The sequence below is a fragment of the Oncorhynchus tshawytscha genome, linkage group LG05 (assembly GCF_018296145.1).
Source record: "Oncorhynchus tshawytscha isolate Ot180627B linkage group LG05, Otsh_v2.0, whole genome shotgun sequence".
NCBI lineage: Eukaryota > Metazoa > Chordata > Actinopteri > Salmoniformes > Salmonidae > Oncorhynchus > Oncorhynchus tshawytscha.
In genome coordinates, this window is record NC_056433.1 from 88,916,983 (window position 1) to 88,938,163 (window position 21,181).

At 44.1% G+C, this 21,181-nt stretch overlaps 1 protein-coding gene across 1 annotated transcript in view; it reads left to right on the plus strand.

Annotated features, from left to right (window-relative positions):
* The first annotated feature begins 12,829 nt into the window (after positions 1–12,829).
* The window catches only part of LOC112251675 (gamma-aminobutyric acid receptor subunit gamma-3), a 332,193-nt gene continuing 323,841 nt past the window's right edge, over positions 12,830–21,181 (plus strand). The window contains exons 1-2 of the mRNA XM_042322670.1: positions 12,830–13,399; positions 16,485–16,630. Coding sequence (XP_042178604.1) covers positions 13,347–13,399; positions 16,485–16,630 — 199 coding nt within the window. The 5' untranslated portion in view covers positions 12,830–13,346. The remainder of the gene's footprint in view (positions 13,400–16,484; positions 16,631–21,181) is intronic.

The window sequence follows — 21,181 nt, forward strand, 5'->3', positions numbered from 1 at the left end:
AAATATAACTAATTGGAACACAAAAAAATTCAACATGGTGAAGAGAAAAACTCAGTAAAAGAAGGCACAGTATGTGTGGATGGATGGATGGTGTGTGGTGTTTGGGAAAGTGTGGCGGTGAGTGAGAAAGGAAATGGTTGCATATCCCACAGCTGTACATTTCAATGAAACATGGTGAAGCCCCAAAATTGCCCTCGCTAGAAGCATGTGTTTCAGACATAAGGAGGTGGATGGCTGCAAACTTTCTACTTTTAAACTCGGACAAAACAGAGATGCTTGTTCTAGGTCCCAAGAAACAAAGAGATCTTCTGTTGAATCTGACAATTAATCTTAATGGTTGTACAGTCGTCTCAAATAAAACTGTGAAGGACCTCGGCGTTACTCTGGACCCTGATCTCTCTTTTGAAGAACATATCAAGACCATTTCAAGGACAGCTTATTTCCATCTACGTAACATTGCAAAAATCAGAAACTTTCTGTCCAAAAATGATGCAGAAAAATTAATCCATGCTTTTGTCACTTCTAGGTTAGACTACTGCAATGCTCTACTTTCCGGCTACCCGGATAAAGCACTAAATAAACTTCAGTTGGTGCTAAATACGGCTGCTAGAATCCTGACTAGAACAAAAAATTTTGAGCATATTACTCCAGTGCTAGCCTCTCTACACTGGCTTCCTGTCAAAGCAAGGGCTGATTTCAAGGTTTTACTGCTAACCTACAAAGCATTACATGGGCTTGCTCCTACCTATCTCTCTGATTTGGTCCTGCCGTACATACCTACACGTACGCTACGGTCACAAGACGCAGGCCTCCTAATTGTCCCTAGAATTTCTAAGCAAACAGCTGGAGGCTTTCACCTATAGAATTCCATTTTTATGGAACGGTCTGCCTACCCATGTCAGAGATGCAAACTCGGTCTCAACCTTTAAGTCTTTACTGAAGACTCATCTCTTCAGTGGGTCATATGATTGAGTGTAGTCTGGCCCAGGAGTGGGAAGGTGAACGGAAAGGCTCTGGAGCAACGAACCGCCCTTGCTGTCTCTGCCTGGCCGGTTCCCCTCTTCCCACTGGGATTCTCTGCCTCTAACCCTATTACAGGGGCTGAGTCACTGGCTTACTGGGGCTCTCTCATGCCGTCCCTGGAAGGGGTGCGTCACCTGAGTGGGTTGATTCACTGATGTGGTCATCCTGTCTGGGTTGGCGCCCCTCCTTGGGTTGTGCCATGACGGAGCTCTGTGTGGGCTATACTCAGCCTTGTCTCAGGATGGTAAGTTGGTGGTTGAAGATATCCCTCTAGTGGTGTGGGGGCTGTGCTTTGGCAAAGTGGGTGGGGTTATATCCTTCCTGTTTGGCCCTGTCTGGGGGGATGTCCTCGGATGGGGCCACAGTGTCTCCTGACTCCTCCTGTCTCAGCCTCCAGTATTTATGCTGCAGTAGTTAATGTGTCGGGGGGCTAGGGTCAGTTTGTTATATCTGGAGTACCTCTCCTGTCCTATTCGGTGTCCTGTGTGAATCTAAGTGTGCGTTCTCTAATTCTCTCTTTCTCTCTCTCTCGGAGGAGGACCTGAGCCCTAGGACCATGCCCCAGGACTACCTGACATGATGACTCCTTGCTGTCCCCAGTCCACCTGACTGTGCTGCTGCTCCAGTTTCAACTGTTCTGCCTTATTATTATATGACCATGCTGGTCATTTATGAACATTTGAACATCTTGGCCATGTTCTGTTATAATCTCCACCCGGCACAGCCAGAAGAGGACTGGCCACCCCACATATGCTCTCTCTAATTCTCTCTTTCTTTCTCTCTCTCGGAGGACCTGAGCCCTAGGACCATGCCCCAGGACTACCTGACATGATGACTCCTTGCTGTCCCCAGTCCACCTGACCGTGCTGCTGCTCCAGTTTCAACTGTTCTGCCTTATTATTATACGACCATGCTGGTCATTTATGAACATTTGAACATCTTGGCCATGTTCTGTTATAATCTCCACCCAGCACAGCCAGAAGAGGACTGGCCACCCCACATAGCCTGGTTCCTCTCTAGGTTTCTTCCTAGGTTCTGGCCTTTCTAGGGAGTTTTTCCTAGCCACCGTGCTTCTACACCTGCATTGCTTGCTGTTTGGGGTTTTAGGCTGGTTTTCTGTACAGCACTTTGAGATATCAGCTGATGTACGAAGGGCTATATAAATAAATTTGATTTGATTTGATTTGAGAACCAATGTATTTCTGTGAGCGGGGGTTGTGAGAGAGCTTTCAATGTTGTTCAGATGAGGGATATACTTTTATAATGAATTATACATCTAATTTATTTATTGTCCTCTCATGGTGGAACAGCATTTTAAAACAAATTATACATATCATTTATTTATTGTCCTATTATGGGGAACTACATTTCTGTAAATGGCAGTGTTCTCTTTTCCAAGGATTAATCAATCCCAGTCTCTTCAGGGCTATGGGATACGGGGGGTTGGGGGTGGTCTGCCGGGCATTAGGATGACAACCCAGCTCAGGATGAGGAGGGCTTTTAGCGGGTGGAATAGTGGGGACCAATTGGAGGTTTACTTAGTGGCAATGCAAAGATCATGGTACAGCTATATAGACACTCCATCATCATGTTACTTTTTAATGGTACGTTTACAAACATATATTATGATGAATAGAATTGAAACTTCTGTCTCATTATGGTAAGTGGTGATATAAGTATAGCCAGTTATAATTGTAATGGTTTATCAGATAATAAGAAAAAATGATCAGTATTTACCTGGCTAAAAGAAAAGGAATATAATATCTATTGTTTACATGAAACTCATTCAAGTTTTGTGGAAAAAGGTGTCACACCCTGACCATAGTTTACTTTGTATATTTCTATGTTTTGTTTGGTCAGGGTGTGATCTGAGTGGGCATTCTATGTTGTGTGTCTAGTTTGTCTGTTTCTGTGTTTGGCCTGATATGGTTCTCAATCAGAGGCAGGTGTTAGTCATTGTCTCTGATTGGGAACCATATTTAGGTAGCCTGTTTGGTGTTGGGTTTTGTGGGTGATTGTTCCTGTCTTTGTGTTTGTTGCACCAGATTGGGGTTGTTTCGATTTGTCACGTTTCTTATTTTGTATTATACATTGTTCAAGTTATCATCTTTATTAACGATGTATCACAATAACAACGCTGCGTTTTGGTCCGCCTCTCCTTCCCAGAAAGAATTCCGTGACAAAACGACTGGGGATAAAGACTTTCAAAAGGGGTCGATTGATTTTTTAAAATATGTTATTGGACAATAAACAGATATGGGTTATTAACCTATACGGTCAAAATAATGATGAGCTTCTTTGAAATTATATAGAAGAATTTATCAACCCTACAAGCAACACTAGACTCTATTATGATGGTGGGAGATTTTAATACGGTCTTAAATACCTCTATGGACCTGAAAGGAAATCACACTACAAACTATCACCCTCAGGCTCTTAAGGAAATTATGAATGTCATGGATATATTAGAATTAGTGGATATATGGAAGCTTAAATACCCTGACCTAGTGAGATATACATGGAGGAGGTTTAATACCATGACCTAGTGAGATATACATGGAGGAGGTTTAATACCCTGACCTAGTGAGATATACATGGAGGAGGTTTAATACCCTGACCTAGTGAGATATACATGGAGGAGGTTTAATACCCTGACCTAGTGAGATATACATGGAGGAGGTTTAATATCCTGACTAGTGAGATATACATGGAGGAGGTTTAATACCCTGACCTAGTGAGATATACATGGAGGTTTAATATCCTGACCTAGTGAGATATACATGGAGGTTTAATATCCTGACCTAGTGAGATATACATGGAGGAGGTTTAATACCATGACCTAGTGAGATATACATGGAGGTTTAATATCCTGACCTAGTGAGATATACATGGAGGTTTAATATCCTGACCTAGTGAGATATACATGGAGGTTTAATATCCTGACCTAGTGAGATATACATGGAGGAGGTTTACATGGAGGAGGTTTAATACCTGACCTAGTGAGATATACATGGAGGAGGTTTAATACCCTGACCTAGTGAGATATACATGGAGGAGGTTTAATACCCTGACCTAGTGAGATATACATGGAGGAGGTTTAATACCCTGACCTAGTGAGATATACATGGAGGAGGTTTAATACCCTGACCTAGTGAGATATACATGGAGGAGGTTTAATATCCTGACCTAGTGAGATATACATGGAGGAGGTTTAATATCCTGACCTAGTGAGATATACATGGAGGAGGTTTAATACCCTGACCTAGTGAGATATACATGGAGGAGGTTTAATATCCTGACCTAGTGAGATATACATGGAGGAGGTTTAATACCCTGACCTAGTGAGATATACATGGCAGAGGCTGAACTTCGGGATCGGTGTCCCTTCCACGGGAAGGTTGAGCTAAAGTAGGCTAATGTGATGAGCATGAGGTTGAGCTAACGTAGGCTAATGTGATTAGCATGAGGTTGAGGTAACGTAGGCTAATGTGATTAGCATGAGGTTGAGCTAACGTAGGCTAATGTGATTAGCATGAGGTTGAGCTAACGTAGGCTAATGTGATTAGCATGAGGTTGAGCTAACGTAGGCTAATGTGATTAGCATGAGGTTGTAAGAAACAAGAACATTTCCCAGGACATAGACATATCTGGTATTGGAAGAAAACTTAAATTCTTGTTAATCTAACTACAGTGAACGAATACCATGCTATTGTTTGAGGAGAGTGCATCATTTTGAACATAAAAAAATATTAATGAACAAATTAGGCACATTTGGGACAAAATTTTGAACAGAAGTCAAATGGTTCATTGGATCAGTCTGAAACTTTGCACATACACTGATGCCGTCTAGTGGCCAGAATCTAAATTGCACCTGGGCTGGTATAATACATTATAGCCTTTCTCTTGCATTTCAAAGATGATGTGACAAACAAAATACAAAGAACGGTTTGGATTTTTCTTTCTATGATCTTTTACCAGATCTACTGTGTTATATTCTACTACATTCCTTTCACATGTTATCTTTTACCATCTTCTGTGTTATATTCTACTACATTCCTTTCACATAAATTTCAAAGTGTTTCCTTTCAAATGGTACCAAGAAAATGCATATCCTTGCTTCAGGGCCTGAGCTACGGGCAGTTAGATTTGGATAAGTCTGTCACGCCCTGACCTTAGTTATCTTTGTTTTCTTTATTATTTTGGTTAGTTCAGGGTGTGACGAGGGTGGTATGTGTGTTTTTGTCTTCTCTGGCATTTTTGTATATCTATGTTTTTTTTTGTATGTCTAGGTAAATGTAGGTCTATGATGGCCTGAATTGGTTCCCAATCAAAGGCAGCTGTTTATCGTTGTCTCTGATTGGGGATCCTATTTAGGTTGCTGTATTTACCAAATCATGACAGGGGGCAGAATGTGGTCGGATCATCACATAATTGGCATATATATTACTCTTACAGAATTTCCACGTGGGCGAGGATATTTAATTTAATCAAAGTCTACCGGACGATAAGTTGTTTATAACTGATGTATAGAAATGTCTGCTTTACCCAACATTTCAACCAACTAATTGCAGCAAAAAACTAACAACTAATTACCACAAAAAGGGAAGAGGCAAGTAGAAGGGGGAAAAAGTAAGGAACTTGTATGTCATTTAAAACCATAAATGGTTAAAGAAACTTGTGATAAATAAAAACATATACCAGTTTCATTTAAGGACCATAAAATTGACAGCTGTGCCATATAAATTGCAAAGTAGTTGGGAAGAGATTTTCCATGTACCGATTCCATGGCACATAGTTAATGAATTGACATGCAAAACAACGCCGGATTCAAAACTTCACATTTTTCCATTTCAATTATTATACAAAATTCTTGCAACCAATAGAATCTTATATATATGGGATACAATCCTTCCCAGCTCTGCAGATTGTGCTGTGAGGAGGCAGAGGACCAATGAGGTCGCTCTTGCTGCTGGTGAGTCTCTGATCCACCTCTACGCAGACGACACCATTCTGTATACTTCCGGCCCTTCTTTGGACACTGTGTTAACAACCCTCCAGGCAAGCTTCAATGCCATACAATTCTCCTTCCGTGGCCTCCAATTGCTCTTAAATACAAGTAAAACTAAATGCATGCTCTTCAACCGATCGCTACCTGCACCTACCCGCCTGTCCAACATCACTACTCTGGACGGCTCTGAATACGTGGACAACTACAAATACTTAGGTGTCTGGTTAGACTGTAAACTCTCCTTCCAGACCCATATCAAACATCTCCAATCCAAAGTTAAATCTAGAATTGGCTTCCTATTTCGCAACAAAGCATCCTTCACTCATGCTGCCAAACATACCCTTGTAAAACTGACCATCCTACCAATCCTCGACTTTGGCGATGTCATTTACAAAATAGCCTCCAATACCCTACTCAACAAATTGGATGCAGTCTATCACAGTGCAATCCGTTTTGTCACCAAAGCCCCATATACTACCCACCATTGCGACCTGTACGCTCTCGTTGGCTGGCCCTCGCTTCATACTCGTCCCCAAACCCACTGGCTCCATGTCATCTACAAGACCCTGCTAGGTAAAGTCCCCCCTTATCTCAGCTCGCTGGTCACCATAGCATCTCCCACCTGTAGCACACGCTCCAGCAGGTATATCTCTCTAGTCACCCCCAAAACCGATTCTTTCTTTGGCCGCCTCTCCTTCCAGTTCTCTGCTGCCAATGACTGGAACGAACTACAAAAATCTCTGAAACTGGAAACACTTATCTCCCTCACTAGCTTTAAGCACCAACTGTCAGAGCAGCTCACAGATTACTGCACCTGTACATAGCCCACCTATAATTTAGCCCAAACAACTACCTCTTTCCCAACTGTATTTAATTTAAATTAATTAATTTATTTTGCTCCTTTGCACCCCATTATTTTTATTTCTACTTTGCACATTCTTCCATTGCAAAACTACCATTCCAGTGTTTTACTTGCTATATTGTATTTACTTTGCCACCATGGCCTTTTTTGCCTTTACCTCCCTTCTCACCTCATTTGCTCACATTGTATATAGACTTGTTTATACTGTATTATTGACTGTATGTTTGTTTTACTCCATGTGTAACTCTGTGTCGTTGTATCTGTCGAACTGCTTTGCTTTATCTTGGCCAGGTCGCAATTGTAAATGAGAACTTGTTCTCAACTAGCCTACCTGGTTAAATAAAGGTGTTCTCAACTAGCCTACCTGGTTAAATAAAGGTGTTCTCAACTTGCCTACCTGGTTAAATAAAGGTGTTCTCAACTTGCCTACCTGGTTAAATAAAGGTGAAATAAATAAATAAATAAATAAAAGAGTCATTAGATCAATTGATCCTGGACTTCCTGATGGGTAAGTTGTGTTAGTTAACCTGGTTACCCCCGGGTGGTAAGATTAGGCAACAACACATCTGCCACACTGATCCTCAACACTGGGGCCCTCAGGGATGTGTACTTAGTCCCCTCCTGTACTCCCTGTTCACCCAAGACTGCGTGGCCAAACGCAACTCCAACACCATCATTAAGTTTGCCAACGACACAACAGTGGTAGGCCTGATCACCGACAACGATAAGATGACCTATAGGGAGGAGGTCAGAGAACTGGCAGTGTGGTGCAAGGACAACAACATCTCCCTGTATGTATGTATGTATGTATGTGTGTGTGTGTGTGTGTGTGCACATATACAGTTGAAGTCAGAGGTTTACATAAACTTAGGTTGTAGTCATTAAAGCTCGTTTTTCAACCACTCCACAAATTTCTTGTTAACAAACTATAGTTTTGGCAAGTCGGTTAGGACATCTACTTTGTGCATGACACTATTCATTTTTTCCAACAATTGTTTACAGACAGATTATTTAACTTATAATTCACTGTATCACAATTCCAGTGGGTTAGAAGTTTACATACACTAAGTTGACTGTGCCTGTAAACAGCTTGGAAAATTCCAGAAAATGAATGTCATGGCTTTAGAAGCTTCTGATAGTGTAATTTACATAATTTGAGTCAATTGGAGGTGTACCTGTGGATATATTTCAAGGCCTACCTTCAAACTCAGTGCCTCTTTGCTTGACATCATGGGAATTTCAAAAGAAATCAGCCAAGACCTCAGAAAACAATTGTAGAACTCCACAAGCCTGGTTCATCCTTGGGAGCAATAGCCAAATGCCTGAAGGTACCACATTCATCTGTACAAACAATAATACTCAAGTATAAACACCATGGAACCACACAGCCGTCATACCGCTCAGGAAGGAGACGCTTTCTGTCTCCTAGAGATGAACGTACTTTGGTGCAAAAAGTGCAAATCAATCCCAGAACAACAGCAAAGGACCTTGTGAAGATACTGGAGGAAACAGGTACAAATGTATCTATGTCCACAGTAAAACGAGCCCTATATCGACATAACATGAAAGGCCGCTCAGCAAGGAAGAAACCACTGCTCCAAAACCTCCATAAAACCGCCAGACTACGGTTTGCAACTGCATATGGGGACAAAGATGGTACATTTTGGTCCTCTGGTCTGAGGAAAGAAAAATAGAACTGCTTGGCCATAATGACTATCGTTATGTTTGGAGGATAAAGGGTGAGGATTGCAAACTGAAGAACACCATCCCAACTGTGAAGCACGGGGTGGCAGCATCATGTTGTGGGGGTGCTTTGCTACAGGAGGGACTGGTGCACTTCACAAAATAGATGGCAACATGAGGAAAGGAAATTATGTGGATATATTGAAGCAACATCTCAAGATATCAGTCAGGAAGTTAAAGCTTGGTCGCAAATGGCCCCAAGCATACTTCCAAGGTTGTGGCAAAATGGCTTAAGGACAACAAAGTCAAGGTATTGGAGTGGCCATCACAAAGCCCTGACCTCAATCCAATAGAAAGTTCATAGGCAGAACTGAAAAAGCTTGTGTGAGCAAGGAGGCCTACAAACTTGACTCAGTTACACCAGCTCTGTCAGGAGAATTGGGCCAAAATTCACCCAACTTATTGTGGGAAGCTTGTGGAAGGCTACCTGAAGCATTTCACCCAAGTTAAACAGTTTAAAGGCAATGCTACCAAATACTAATTGAGTGTATGTAAACTTCTGACCCACTGGGAATGTGATGAAAGAAATAAAAGCTGAAATAAATCATTCTCTCTACTAATATTCTGACATTAAACATTCTTAAAATAAAGTGGTGATCCTAACTGACCTAAGAAAGGGATTTTTACTAGGATTAAATGTCAGAAATGGTGAAATAGAGAGTTTAATGTAGTCGGCTAAGGTGTATGTCACCTTCTGACTTCAACTGTATATGTCTTAACGAAAGACTCCTCTACTCAAATATGCATTTCAGTAGGTTGTCAATGCAACAACTGTTGATAGACAGCTGGTAAATCTGCTCTGACTCTATCTACTCCGAGCACGGGTATGATAGTCTAGCTAGCTACGTTTTCAGATACTGTATTATACGTTTGTAGTTATAGCTAACATTGAACCTGGTTGGTTAGCTACCTGTAGATTCATACAGGGTAGTAATGTCTTGAGTTGTGGTTATGGTTCATTGCTTACCTAGCTAACGGTAGCTAACACTGTTCTGTACACATTTTGCGTACCGCGGCATTCAAACAAGTCTGCAATGAAAACTAATTGGACTGTAGTGACTGTGTTGCCATCAAAATCCAGGCTGTAATGAAAGTTAACCTGTTGAGTGTAGGGGGCAGTATTTTGATGTTTGGATGAAAAATGTACCCAAATGAAACAGCCTATTTCTCAGGTCCCTAAACTAGAATATGTATATAATTGTCAGATTAGGACAGAAAACACTGTAAAGTTTCCAAAATGGTCAAAATTCTGTCTGTGAGTATAACAGAACTGATATTGCAGGCGAAAACCCAACTACGAAAATCCAACTATGAAGTGCCTCTTATTTTGAAGCCTCCCTATTCCATTGCATGCCTTCCCTCCATTTAAAGGGATATCAACCAGATTCCTTTCGCTATGGCTTCCACATGGTGTGAGCAGTCTTTAGACATAGTTTCAGCCTTTTATCCTGAAAAATGAGCAAGAACGATCACATCGCGTCATTGGATGGCTGGGTGCCAGCAGAGTTTTGCATGCGCTTGGAGCAGGTATTTTCTCTCTCCTATCGAAAAAGCTACGGTCAGGTTGAAATATTATTGATCATTTATTGTAAAAACAACCTGAGGATTGATTATATAAAACGATTGACATGTTTCTACGAACTTTAAGGATACTATTTGGAATTTGCCTCTGCCCTGTCGTGACCGCTCGAGCCTGTGGATTACTGAACAAAACGCGCTAACCACATGGAGGTATTTTGGATATAAAAATAATCTTTATGGAACAAAAGGAACATTTATTGTGTAACTGGGAGTCTCGTCAGTGCAAACATCTGAAGATCATCAAAGGTAAGCGATTCGTTTTATTGCTTTTCTGACTTTCGTGACCAATCTACTTTGCTGCTAGCTGTTTGTAATGTTTTGTCTGCTGAGAGAGATGTCCTTACATAAATGCTTGGTTTGCTTTCGCTGTAAAGCTTTTTTGAAATCTGACACGCTAGGTGGATTAACAACAAGCTAAACTGTGTTTTGCTCTATTGCACTTGTGATTTCATGAAAATAAAAATAAGTTAATGGGACTATAGCGACTGCGTTGCCATCAAAATCCAGGCTGTAATGCAAGTTAATGGGACTACAGTGACTGTGTTGCCATCAAAATCCAGGCTGTAATGAAAGTTAATGGGACTATAGTGACTGTGTTGCCATCAAAATCCAGGCTGTAATGAAGGGCTAGGCGTCCTGATAGCTGGCCAACTTCGGGTGAATCTGGAGGGCTCGCAATTCAAATAAATAATCAACAAAATGATGGATATTAAAAATGTAAGTACATACGAGTGTCTTATATCTGCTGAAAGCTTAAATTCTTGTTAATCTAACTGCACTGTCTGATTTACAGTAGCCATTACAGTGAAAGCATTTTTTTAACCTTTACTTAACTAGGCAAGTAAGTTACGAATAAATTCATATTTTCAATGACAGCTTAATGATGGCTTAATCCCTCTGATTTGTCATCCAAAGGGCCCCAGCTATAACATGTAGTGTCGTTGTGTTAGATACAATTCTTCTTTATATCCCAAAAAGTCTGTTTAGTTGGTATCGATTTGAGTAATCCACTCGTTTAATATGCAGAGAAAGGAATCCGAAAATCTACCCCTAAACTTTGTTTCCACAAGCCAAAACACGTTTTTATTTACTCCTCAGATACACTAAAAGGTAGTCAAACTATATTTCTTACGGAAAGAAGTGTGTTCAATAGGAAACCGATTTTAGCAGGTGCGTCCTTAGCAAGTTTGGTGGAGAAGGATGATCCAACAATTCACAGCTCAATGGTACTTCACTTTTCTATTGGTTTTCCCATTTCATTGTGGTTTTACTTAAGGCAGGAGCGGGGTATTGGAATAAGTGAGAGTTTAATATATTACTTTAGAGTTTACATTCTCTGTATTTAGGAGCATGACAGAGCACACACCAATTCTGTGTGTTGGTGTTTTTTGTTTTTGATTGGGTAGGTAGGTGGGGAGTCTCTCCCGTCTGCGTTTCTCTATTCAGCCAGTAGATGATGGTGTTCCGTACAGGACTCCACACTCATGCATCAGTAGCCTACAGATTCAGAAGAATCCCCAGAAACAGCTACATGAGGCTGCGCAGCCCGCCTGCCCGGATCTCACCTCTCTCTCTCTTTAGTTTATATGCTAGAACGTTACTGCGTGCTGGGGCAGCACGTTATCATTTGCTTTGTATAATTGCTAAGAGTGAAACTCCCTCCTATTCAAGGTTTCATTCAAAGAAAGTTCATTGTCAAGATTGTCTCCGTGGAAAGAGAAAGCGTGGGTGCCGCTAACTCAGCCGGTTACCGCTAGGCTGGCTCAACCCTGCAACGTGCGTCTCTAGAAGAGAGAGATAGTGGGTGTTAACTGTAAATGTGAACTTATTGTCCAAATATGATGACTCAACAATGGAAAGAGACAGCTTGACATCTGTCTGTCTGTCATTGTCATTTAAATTGGGCTCCCGAGCGGCGCAGTGGTCTAAGGCACTGCATCTCAGTTCTTGATGCGTCACTACAGACACCCTGGTTCGAATTCAGGCTGTATCACAACAAGCCGCGAGTTGGAGTCCCATAGGGCGGCACACAATTGGACCAGTGTCGTCGGGGTTTTGCAGGTGTAGGCGGTCATTGTAATTAAGAATTTGTCCTTAAATTACTTGCCTAGTTAAACAAACAAAAAAATGAATGCATGAGGACAGACCAGCAGCCGCTCTCCATTTTCACACAATTATTGCGTTCTGGCGGGAGGTGAGGGCGACAAGTGCCCTACATATTCCATCAATAATAGCAATGAAAAAGTCCCTTAAAAATACCCTTGATATAGAAACTATTTTTGATCCATATGATGAGGTAAGTTAGCCTGTAAGTTGTTGTTCCTATCCTACCCTTTTTCTTAGGGTGTAGCCGATATTAGAAACAGGAATTTAATTTACCAAAGATATTCATCTTTCAGTGCCAATTTCACCTTATAGCGGGATTTCTCATGTATGTTATTAGGCAGACGTGAATGGATACATGTATACAGAGAGGGCTATGGAGCATTAGAGACACAGAGAGAAGGCGCGAGAGAGAGAGAGAGAGAGAGAAGGGGGGCTCATCGAATGAATTGGGTCATACCCGAGCCACGGAGAGAGAGTTCGCTTCCCTTGCCTTGGCCGTCAGTAGGCCTATATGTGTGTGTGTGTGTGTGTGTGTGTGTGTGTTGAGGGCAGATATTGAAGATGGCAGCCGCAAGTGGAGCAACTTTAAGGAGGAATAGGAAGAGATAGTCTATTATCTGAAACAATTCATTAACGATGCTGTGAAATTAATTTTTAAAACACCGGGCACCTGTCTATGGCGGATTTCGTATTTCACATTGGATTATTAACTTTCTCTTCGAATTAAGCGCGAAGCACACGTTGGTATATCTAGAGGAATAAATGACTATACCGGGGACGGTGTTTTTCTTTCCACTCTGTTTAGAGGAATAAAGGACTATACCGGGGACGGTGCTTTTCTTTCCACTCTGTGTAGAGGAATAAAGGACTATACCGGGGACGGTGTTTTTCTTTCCACTCTGTGTAGAGGAATAAAGGACTATACCGGGGACGGTGCTTTTCTTCCCACTCTGTTTCCTCTCTGAGCGCACTGTTCTGTCTCTGTGACACTCACATTCAACTCGTAAGCATCTTAATTGAAACATGTCAGGCAAATTATTGGTCTACCTCTTACTTCTGACAGTCTTTCATGCCTGGTAAGTGGTGATATATGTTTGATGTAAAATGTACTGTTGGGGTTCGGTGTTGATACCCCCTCAAATGTACTGTTGGGGTTCTGTATTGACACCCCCTCAAATGTTTTGTTGGGGTTCTGTATTGACACCCCCTCAAATGTGCTGTTGGGGTTCTGTATTGACACCCCCTCAAAAGTGCTGTTGGGGTTCTGTATTGACACCCCTTTCAAATGTTTTGTTGGGGTTCTGTATTGACACCCCCTCAAATGTGCTGTTGGGGTTCTGTATTGACACCCCCTCAAAAGTGCTGTTGGGGTTCTGTATTGACACCCCCTCAAATGTGCTGTTGGGGTTCTGTATTGACACCCCCTCAAATGTGCTGTTGGGGTTCTGTATTGACACCCCCTCAAATGTGCTGTTGGGGTTCTGTATTGACACCCCCTCAAATGTGCTGTTGGGGTTCTGTATTGACACCCCCTCAAATGTGCTGTTGGGGTTCGGTGTTGACACCCCCTCAAATGTACTGTTGGGGTTCTGTATTGATTCTCCCTCACATGTGTTTTTCTCCATTCAATATACCACAATTAAGTTGATCGATAGCATCATTCATTTCTACAAGACTGGACTGATGTGACATGATATTTACTGAAACTGAATTAGAAATCGATTTGGAGCTTTTAAGAATGTAGCTTTAGTGTACAGCCAGTGTATTCTATTGAGCCCAAGCTGTGCAGCCAGCCAGCTGTGCATCTTTGGATCTAGTACATTCATATTCCCAAGTATTAATGTACCAGCCTTACCCTTTAGATTGGTATTAATGTACCAGCCGTACCCTTTATATTGGTATTAATGTACCAGCTTTACCCTTTATATTGGTATGAATGTACCAGCCTTACCCTTTAGATTGGTATTAATGTACCAGCCTTACCCTTTATATTGGTATTAATGTACCAGCCTTACCCTTTAGATTGGTATTAATGTACCAGCCTTACCCTTTAGATTGGTATTAATGTACCAGCCTTACCCTTTAGATTGGTATTAATGTACCAGCCTTACCCTTTATATTGGTATTAATGTACCAGCCTTACCCTTTACATTGAGAATGCCATGATGTTATACCCCTTTATATTGGTATTAATGTACCAGCGTTACCCTTTATATTGGTACTAATGTACCAGCGTTACCCTTTACATTGAGAATGACATGATGTCTTAACAATGTGCTGTAACATGTTAGAACAACAATAGGTTCCAGAAGACTATAAGATACATCTCAGTCATGGTAATATTCTACACGTACAAGATGTCTACCACCTGTTATTTCTGCAATGTGTCTGAAGCGAAACATACATTTAGCATATCCTTAGCTTATTGTAGCTAAATGTATGCCCAACATATCGCAGTAGGAATTTCAGGAAATTTCTGTTTAATTTTTTAAAAATGTAACCTTTATTCAACTAAGCAAGTCAGTTAAGAACAAATTCTTATTTACAATGACAGCCTACCAGGGAACAGTGGGTTAACTGCCTTGTTCAGGGGCAGAATGACAGATTTTTATCTTATTAGCTCGGGGATTGGATCCAGCAACCTTTCGTTTAACTGGCCCTACACTCTAACCACTAGGCTACCAGCCGCCCCTACACTCTAACCACTAGGCTACCTGCCGCCTCTACACTCTAACCACTAGGCTACCTGCCGCCTCTACACTCTAACCACTAGGCTACCTGCCGCCTCTACACTCTAACCACTAGGCTACCTGCCGCCTCTACACTCTAACCACTAGGCTACCAGCCGCCTCTATACTCTAACCACTAGGCTACCTGCCGCCTCTACACTCTAACCACTAGGCTACCTGCCGCCTCCACACTCTAACCACTAGGCTACCTGCCGCCTCTACACTCTAACCACTAGGCTACCTGTCGCCTCTACACTCTAACCACTAGACTACCTGCCGCCTCTACACTCTAACCACTAGGCTACCTGCCGCCTCTACACTCTAACCACTAGGCTACCTGCCGCCTCTACACTCTAACCACTAGGCTACCTGCCGCCTCTACACTCTAACCACTAGGCTACCTGCCGCCTCTACACTCTAACCACTAGGCTACCTGCCGCCTCTACACTCTAACCACTAGGCTACCTGCCTCCTCTACACTCTAACCACTAGGCTACCTGCCTCCTCAACACTCTAACCACTAGGCTACCTGCCGCCTCTACACTCTAACCACTAGGCTACCTGCTGCACCTAATACTAATATCGTTTTACATGTCAGTTTATGCCATCTTCAACGTGTCTCATTTGTCATTAAGTTGTCTTACGAACATTAAACTGACTGTAAACACTGGATTAGGACTATATGGTGCTTATAGTTATCAATATCTGGGATATGTGTTCCTCAAATACTGTTTTATTAAGCCACACTAATACAATTTACCAGCTACATTAATACCATTTTATTAAGCTACATTAATACCATTTTATTAAGCTACACAAATACCATTTGACAGCTACACTAATACCATTTACCAGCTACATTAATACCATTTTATTAAGCTACATTAATACCATTTACCAGCTACGTTAATACCATTTGACAGCTACATTAATACCATTTACCAGCTACATTAATACCATTTACCAGCTACATTAATACCATTTACCAGCTACGTTAATACCATTTGACAGCTACATTAATACCATTTGACAGCTACACTAATACCATTTGACAGCTACACTAATACCATTTGACAGCTACACTAATACCATTTGACAGCTACACTAATACCATTTGACAGCTACACTAATACCATTTGACAGCTACACTAATACCATTTGACAGCTACACTAATACCATTTGACAGCTACACTAATACCATTTGACAGCTACACTAATACCATTTGACAGCTACACTAATACCATTTTTAATAATACCATTTTTAATTAATACCACAGCTACGTTAATAAGCCATGCAAATGCATTGTGTTCAGGTTAGCTATACATCATGATTTCAGCACTTCCTAAATGCTGTGCACTACTGTAGAGATATGATTTATTATTTTTTTAATTGTTTTCCCCACAATCTAATTAGATCTTTATTTTTGTAGTTCTCCAAAAATGGAATATGAAGAAGAGTATGAGGATGTTACCATGAACCAAAAGTTGGCTCCGAAGACGATGGAGGCAGACACCACAGAGATTCTGAACAATTTACTCAAGGAATACGATAAGAAACTACGGCCAGATATTGGAGGTAAGTCGCTGGCTGATATGGATAAAGTGTGCCCGTTTAAACTAGTGGTGCGCTGTGACCGCTGTCCAGGGTGCTGAATGCAATGCTGTGGTCAGTGCGCTGTCCAGGAGACTGACTAACTGGCAGTAGTGCTGTGTGTACACTGGTGTTGAAAGTATATGTTGGCACTGTCCGTGGTGCTGAATGCAATGCTGTGGTCAGTGCGCTGTCCAGGAGACTGACTAAATGGCAGTAGTGCTGTGTGTACACTGGTGCTGAAAGTATATGATTGTACTGTCTGTGGTGCTGAAAGTGTGTGCGATCATTGCTGTGAAGCTGATGCGTGCCATACACTAGGGACATTAACCATTCACCCCCCTACCACACAGAAGGAGTATCACGTAATAATTTATGATAAAACATTGAAAAGTAGTGCGCTGTATAGGAAATAGGTGATCATTTGGGATGCAGGCATGGAACTGAGCGAGACTCATTACAGAGGGAAGTGGAGAACTCAGCTCCAAAAAGAGCTGCACGTTCTGGTTTTATGATTTGAGAGGCAGGCAGGCAGGAAGTGAGTTTTCTCTGTTGGAGAGTAGTGTCTCGACTAATGATATAGATCAATGTGCAGGTGAAAATGTGAAACAAGGATAACATATGGACACGTCATAAGCGATGGCAAGATGTGTAGAATTGCAAGAAAATTTGCTTTAATGGTCGACTTTGAGCAGGAAAAATGGTCCCAACTCCTCCTGTTTCTCTATTTTTCAAAATAAATGGGGTTGTGCCTTTGGTGGTTCATCGATGTGTCAAATCAAATCAAATCAAATTTATTTATATAGCCCTTCGTACATCAGCTGATATCTCAAAGTGCTGTACAGAAACCCAGCCTAAAACCCCAAACAGCAAGCAATGCAGGTGTAGAAGCACGGTGGCTAGGAAAAACTCCCTAGAAAGGCCAAAACCTAGGAAGAAACCTAGAGAGGAACCAGGCTATGTGGGGTGGCCAGTCCTCTTCTGGCTGTGCCGGGTGGAGATTATAACAACATGGCCAAGATGTTCAAATGTTCATAAATGACCAGCATGGTCGTATAATAATAAGGCAGAACAGTTGAAACTGGAGCAGCAGCACGGTCAGGTGGACTGGGGACAGCAAGGAGTCATCATGTCAGGTAGTCCTGGGGCATGGTCCTAGGGCTCAGGTCCTCCTCGAGAGAGAGAGAGAGAGAAAGAGAGAGCATATGTGGGGTGGCCAGTCCTCTCTAGCTTCACACAGGACATTATAACAGAACAGGCCAAGATGTTCAAATGTTCAAAATGACCAGCATGGTCGTAAATTAACTGCTGCAGAACATAAAACTGGAGGCTGAGACAGGAGGGGTCAGGGGACACAAGTGAGTCCCCATCCAGGTAGTCCTGGGGCATGGCCAAACAGGGGATAGGTCCCACCCCTCATTCTGGTCATGAAAGAGAGACTTAGAGAACGCACACTTAGCCCAGAGCTTAGCCCACACAGGACAGCCCACTGCAGCTGGCCCAGAGCTGTACTCCAGATATAACAAACTGACCCTAGCCCCCCGACACATTAACTACTGCAGCATAAGCCCAGGCTGAGACAGGAGGGGCCCACTGCAGCTGTGGCCCCATCCGAGGACAGCCCCAGACTGTAGCCAAACAGGAAGCTGATATAACCCCACTGCATTCTGGTCATGCACTGCAGCTGAGCCCACTGTAGCTGTAGCCCACTAACTGTAGCCCACTGTAGCTGTAGCCCACTGCAGCTGTAGCCCACTGCAGCTGTAGCCCACTGTAGCTGTAGCCCACTGCAGCTGTAGCCCACTGTGCCCAGCTGTAGCCCACTGTAGCTGTAGCCCACTGTAGCTGTAGCCCAGCTGCAGCTGTAGCCCACTGTAGCTGTAGCCCACTGCAGCTGTAGCCCACTGCAGCTGTAGCCCACTGTAGCCCACTGTAGCTGTAGCCCACTGTAGCTGTAGCCCACTGCAGCTGTAGCCCACTGCAGCTGTAGCCCACTGTAGCTGTAGCCCACTGTAGCTGTAGCCCACTGTAGCTGTAGCCCACTGTAGCTGTAGCCCGCTGTAGCTGTAGCCACTGTAGCTGTAGCCCACTGTAGCTGTAGCCCACTGTAGCTGTAGCCCACTGTAGCTGTAGCCCACTGTAGCTGTAGCCCACTCTAGCTGTAGCCCACTGTAGCTGTAGCCCACTGTAGCTGTAGCCCACTGCAGCTGTAGCCCACTGCAGCTGTAGCCCACTGTAGCTGTAGCCCACTGTAGCTGTAGCCCACTGTAGCTGTAGCCCACTGTAGCTGTAGCCCGCTGTAGCCCACTGTAGCTGTAGCCACTGTAGCTGTAGCCCACTGTAGCTGTAGCCACTGTAGCTGTAGCCCACTCTAGCTGTAGCCCACTGTAGCTGTAGCCCACTGTAGCTGTAGCCCACTCTAGCTGTAGCCCACTGTAGCTGTAGCCCACTCTAGCTGTAGCCCACTGTAGCTGTAGCCCACTCTAGCTGTAGCCCACTCTAGCTGTAGCCCACTCTAGCTGTAGCCCACTGTAGCTGTAGCCCACTCTAGCTGTAGCCCACTCTAGCTGTAGCCCACTCTAGCTGTAGCCCACTCTAGCTGTAGCCCACTGTAGCTGTAGCCCACTCTAGCTGTAGCCCACTCTAGCTGTAGCCCACTCTAGCTGTAGCACACTGTAGCTGTAGCCCACTGTAGCTGTAGCCCACTGTAGCTGTAGCCCACTGTAGCTGTAGCCCACTCTAGCTGTAGCCCACTGTAGCTGTAGCCCACTCTAGCTGTAGCCCACTCTAGCTGTAGCCCGCTCTAGCTGTAGCCCACTCTAGCTGTAGCCCACTCTAGCTGTAGCCCACTGTAGCTGTAGCCCACTCTAGCTGTAGCCCACTCTAGCTGTAGCCCACTGTAGCTGTAGCCCACTCTAGCTGTAGCCCACTGTAGCTGTAGCCCACTCTAGCTGTAGCCCACTCTAGCTGTAGCCCACTGTAGCTGTAGCCCACTCTAGCTGTAGCCCACTGTAGCTGTAGCCCACTGTAGCTGTAGCCCACTGTAGCTGTAGCCCACTCTAGCTGTAGCCCACTCTAGCTGTAGCCCACTCTAGCTGTAGCCCACTCTAGCTGTAGCCCACTCTAGCTGTAGCCCACTGTAGCTGTAGCCCACTCTAGCTGTAGCCCACTCTAGCTGTAGCCCACTCTAGCTGTAGCCCACTGTAGCTGTAGCCCACTCTAGCTGTAGCCCACTCTAGCTGTAGCCCCTCTAGCTGTAGCCCACTCTAGCTGTAGCCCACTCTAGCTGTAGCCCACTGTAGCTGTAGCCCACTCTAGCTGTACCCCACTCTAGCTGTAGCCCACTGTAGCTGTAGCCCACTGTAGCTGTAGCCCACTGTAGCTGTAGCCCACTCTAGCTGTAGCCCACTCTAGCTGTAGCCCACTGTAGCCCACTCTAGCTGTAGCCCGCTGTAGCCCACTCTAGCTGTAGCCCACTCTAGCTGTAGCCCACTCTAGCTGTAGCCCACTCTAGCTGTAGCCCACTGTAGCCCACTCTAGCTGTAGCCCGCTGTAGCCCACTCTAGCTGTAGCCCACTCTAGCTGTAGCCCACTCTAGCTGTAGCCCACTCTAGCTGTAGCCCACTCTAGCTGTAGCCCACTCTAGCTGTAGCCCACTCTAGCTGTAGCCCACTGTAGCTGTAGCCCACTCTAGCTGTAGCCCACTCTAGCTGTAGCCCACTGTAGCTGTAGCCCACTGTAGCTGTAGCCCACTGCAGCTGTAGCCCACTGCAGCTGTAGCCCACTGTAGCTGTAGCCCACTGTAGCTGTAGCCCACTGCAGCTGTAGCCCACTGCAGCTGTAGCCCACTGTAGCTGTAGCCCACTGTAGCTGTAGCCCACTGTAGCTGTAGCCCGCTGTAGCTGTAGCCACTGTAGCTGTAGCCCACTGTAGCTGTAGCCCACTGTAGCTGTAGCCCACTGTAGCTGTAGCCCACTCTAGCTGTAGCCCACTCTAGCTGTAGCCCACTGTAGCTGTAGCCCACTGTAGCTGTAGCCCACTGCAGCTGTAGCCCACTGCAGCTGTAGCCCACTGTAGCTGTAGCCCACTGTAGCTGTAGCCCACTGTAGCTGTAGCCCACTGTAGCTGTAGCCCGCTGTAGCCCACTGTAGCTGTAGCCACTGTAGCTGTAGCCCACTGTAGCTGTAGCCACTGTAGCTGTAGCCCACTCTAGCTGTAGCCCACTGTAGCTGTAGCCCACTGTAGCTGTAGCCCACTCTAGCTGTAGCCCACTGTAGCTGTAGCCCACTCTAGCTGTAGCCCACTGTAGCTGTAGCCCACTCTAGCTGTAGCCCACTCTAGCTGTAGCCCACTCTAGCTGTAGCCCACTGTAGCTGTAGCCCACTCTAGCTGTAGCCCACTCTAGCTGTAGCCCACTCTAGCTGTAGCCCACTCTAGCTGTAGCCCACTGTAGCTGTAGCCCACTCTAGCTGTAGCCCACTCTAGCTGTAGCCCACTCTAGCTGTAGCACACTGTAGCTGTAGCCCACTGTAGCTG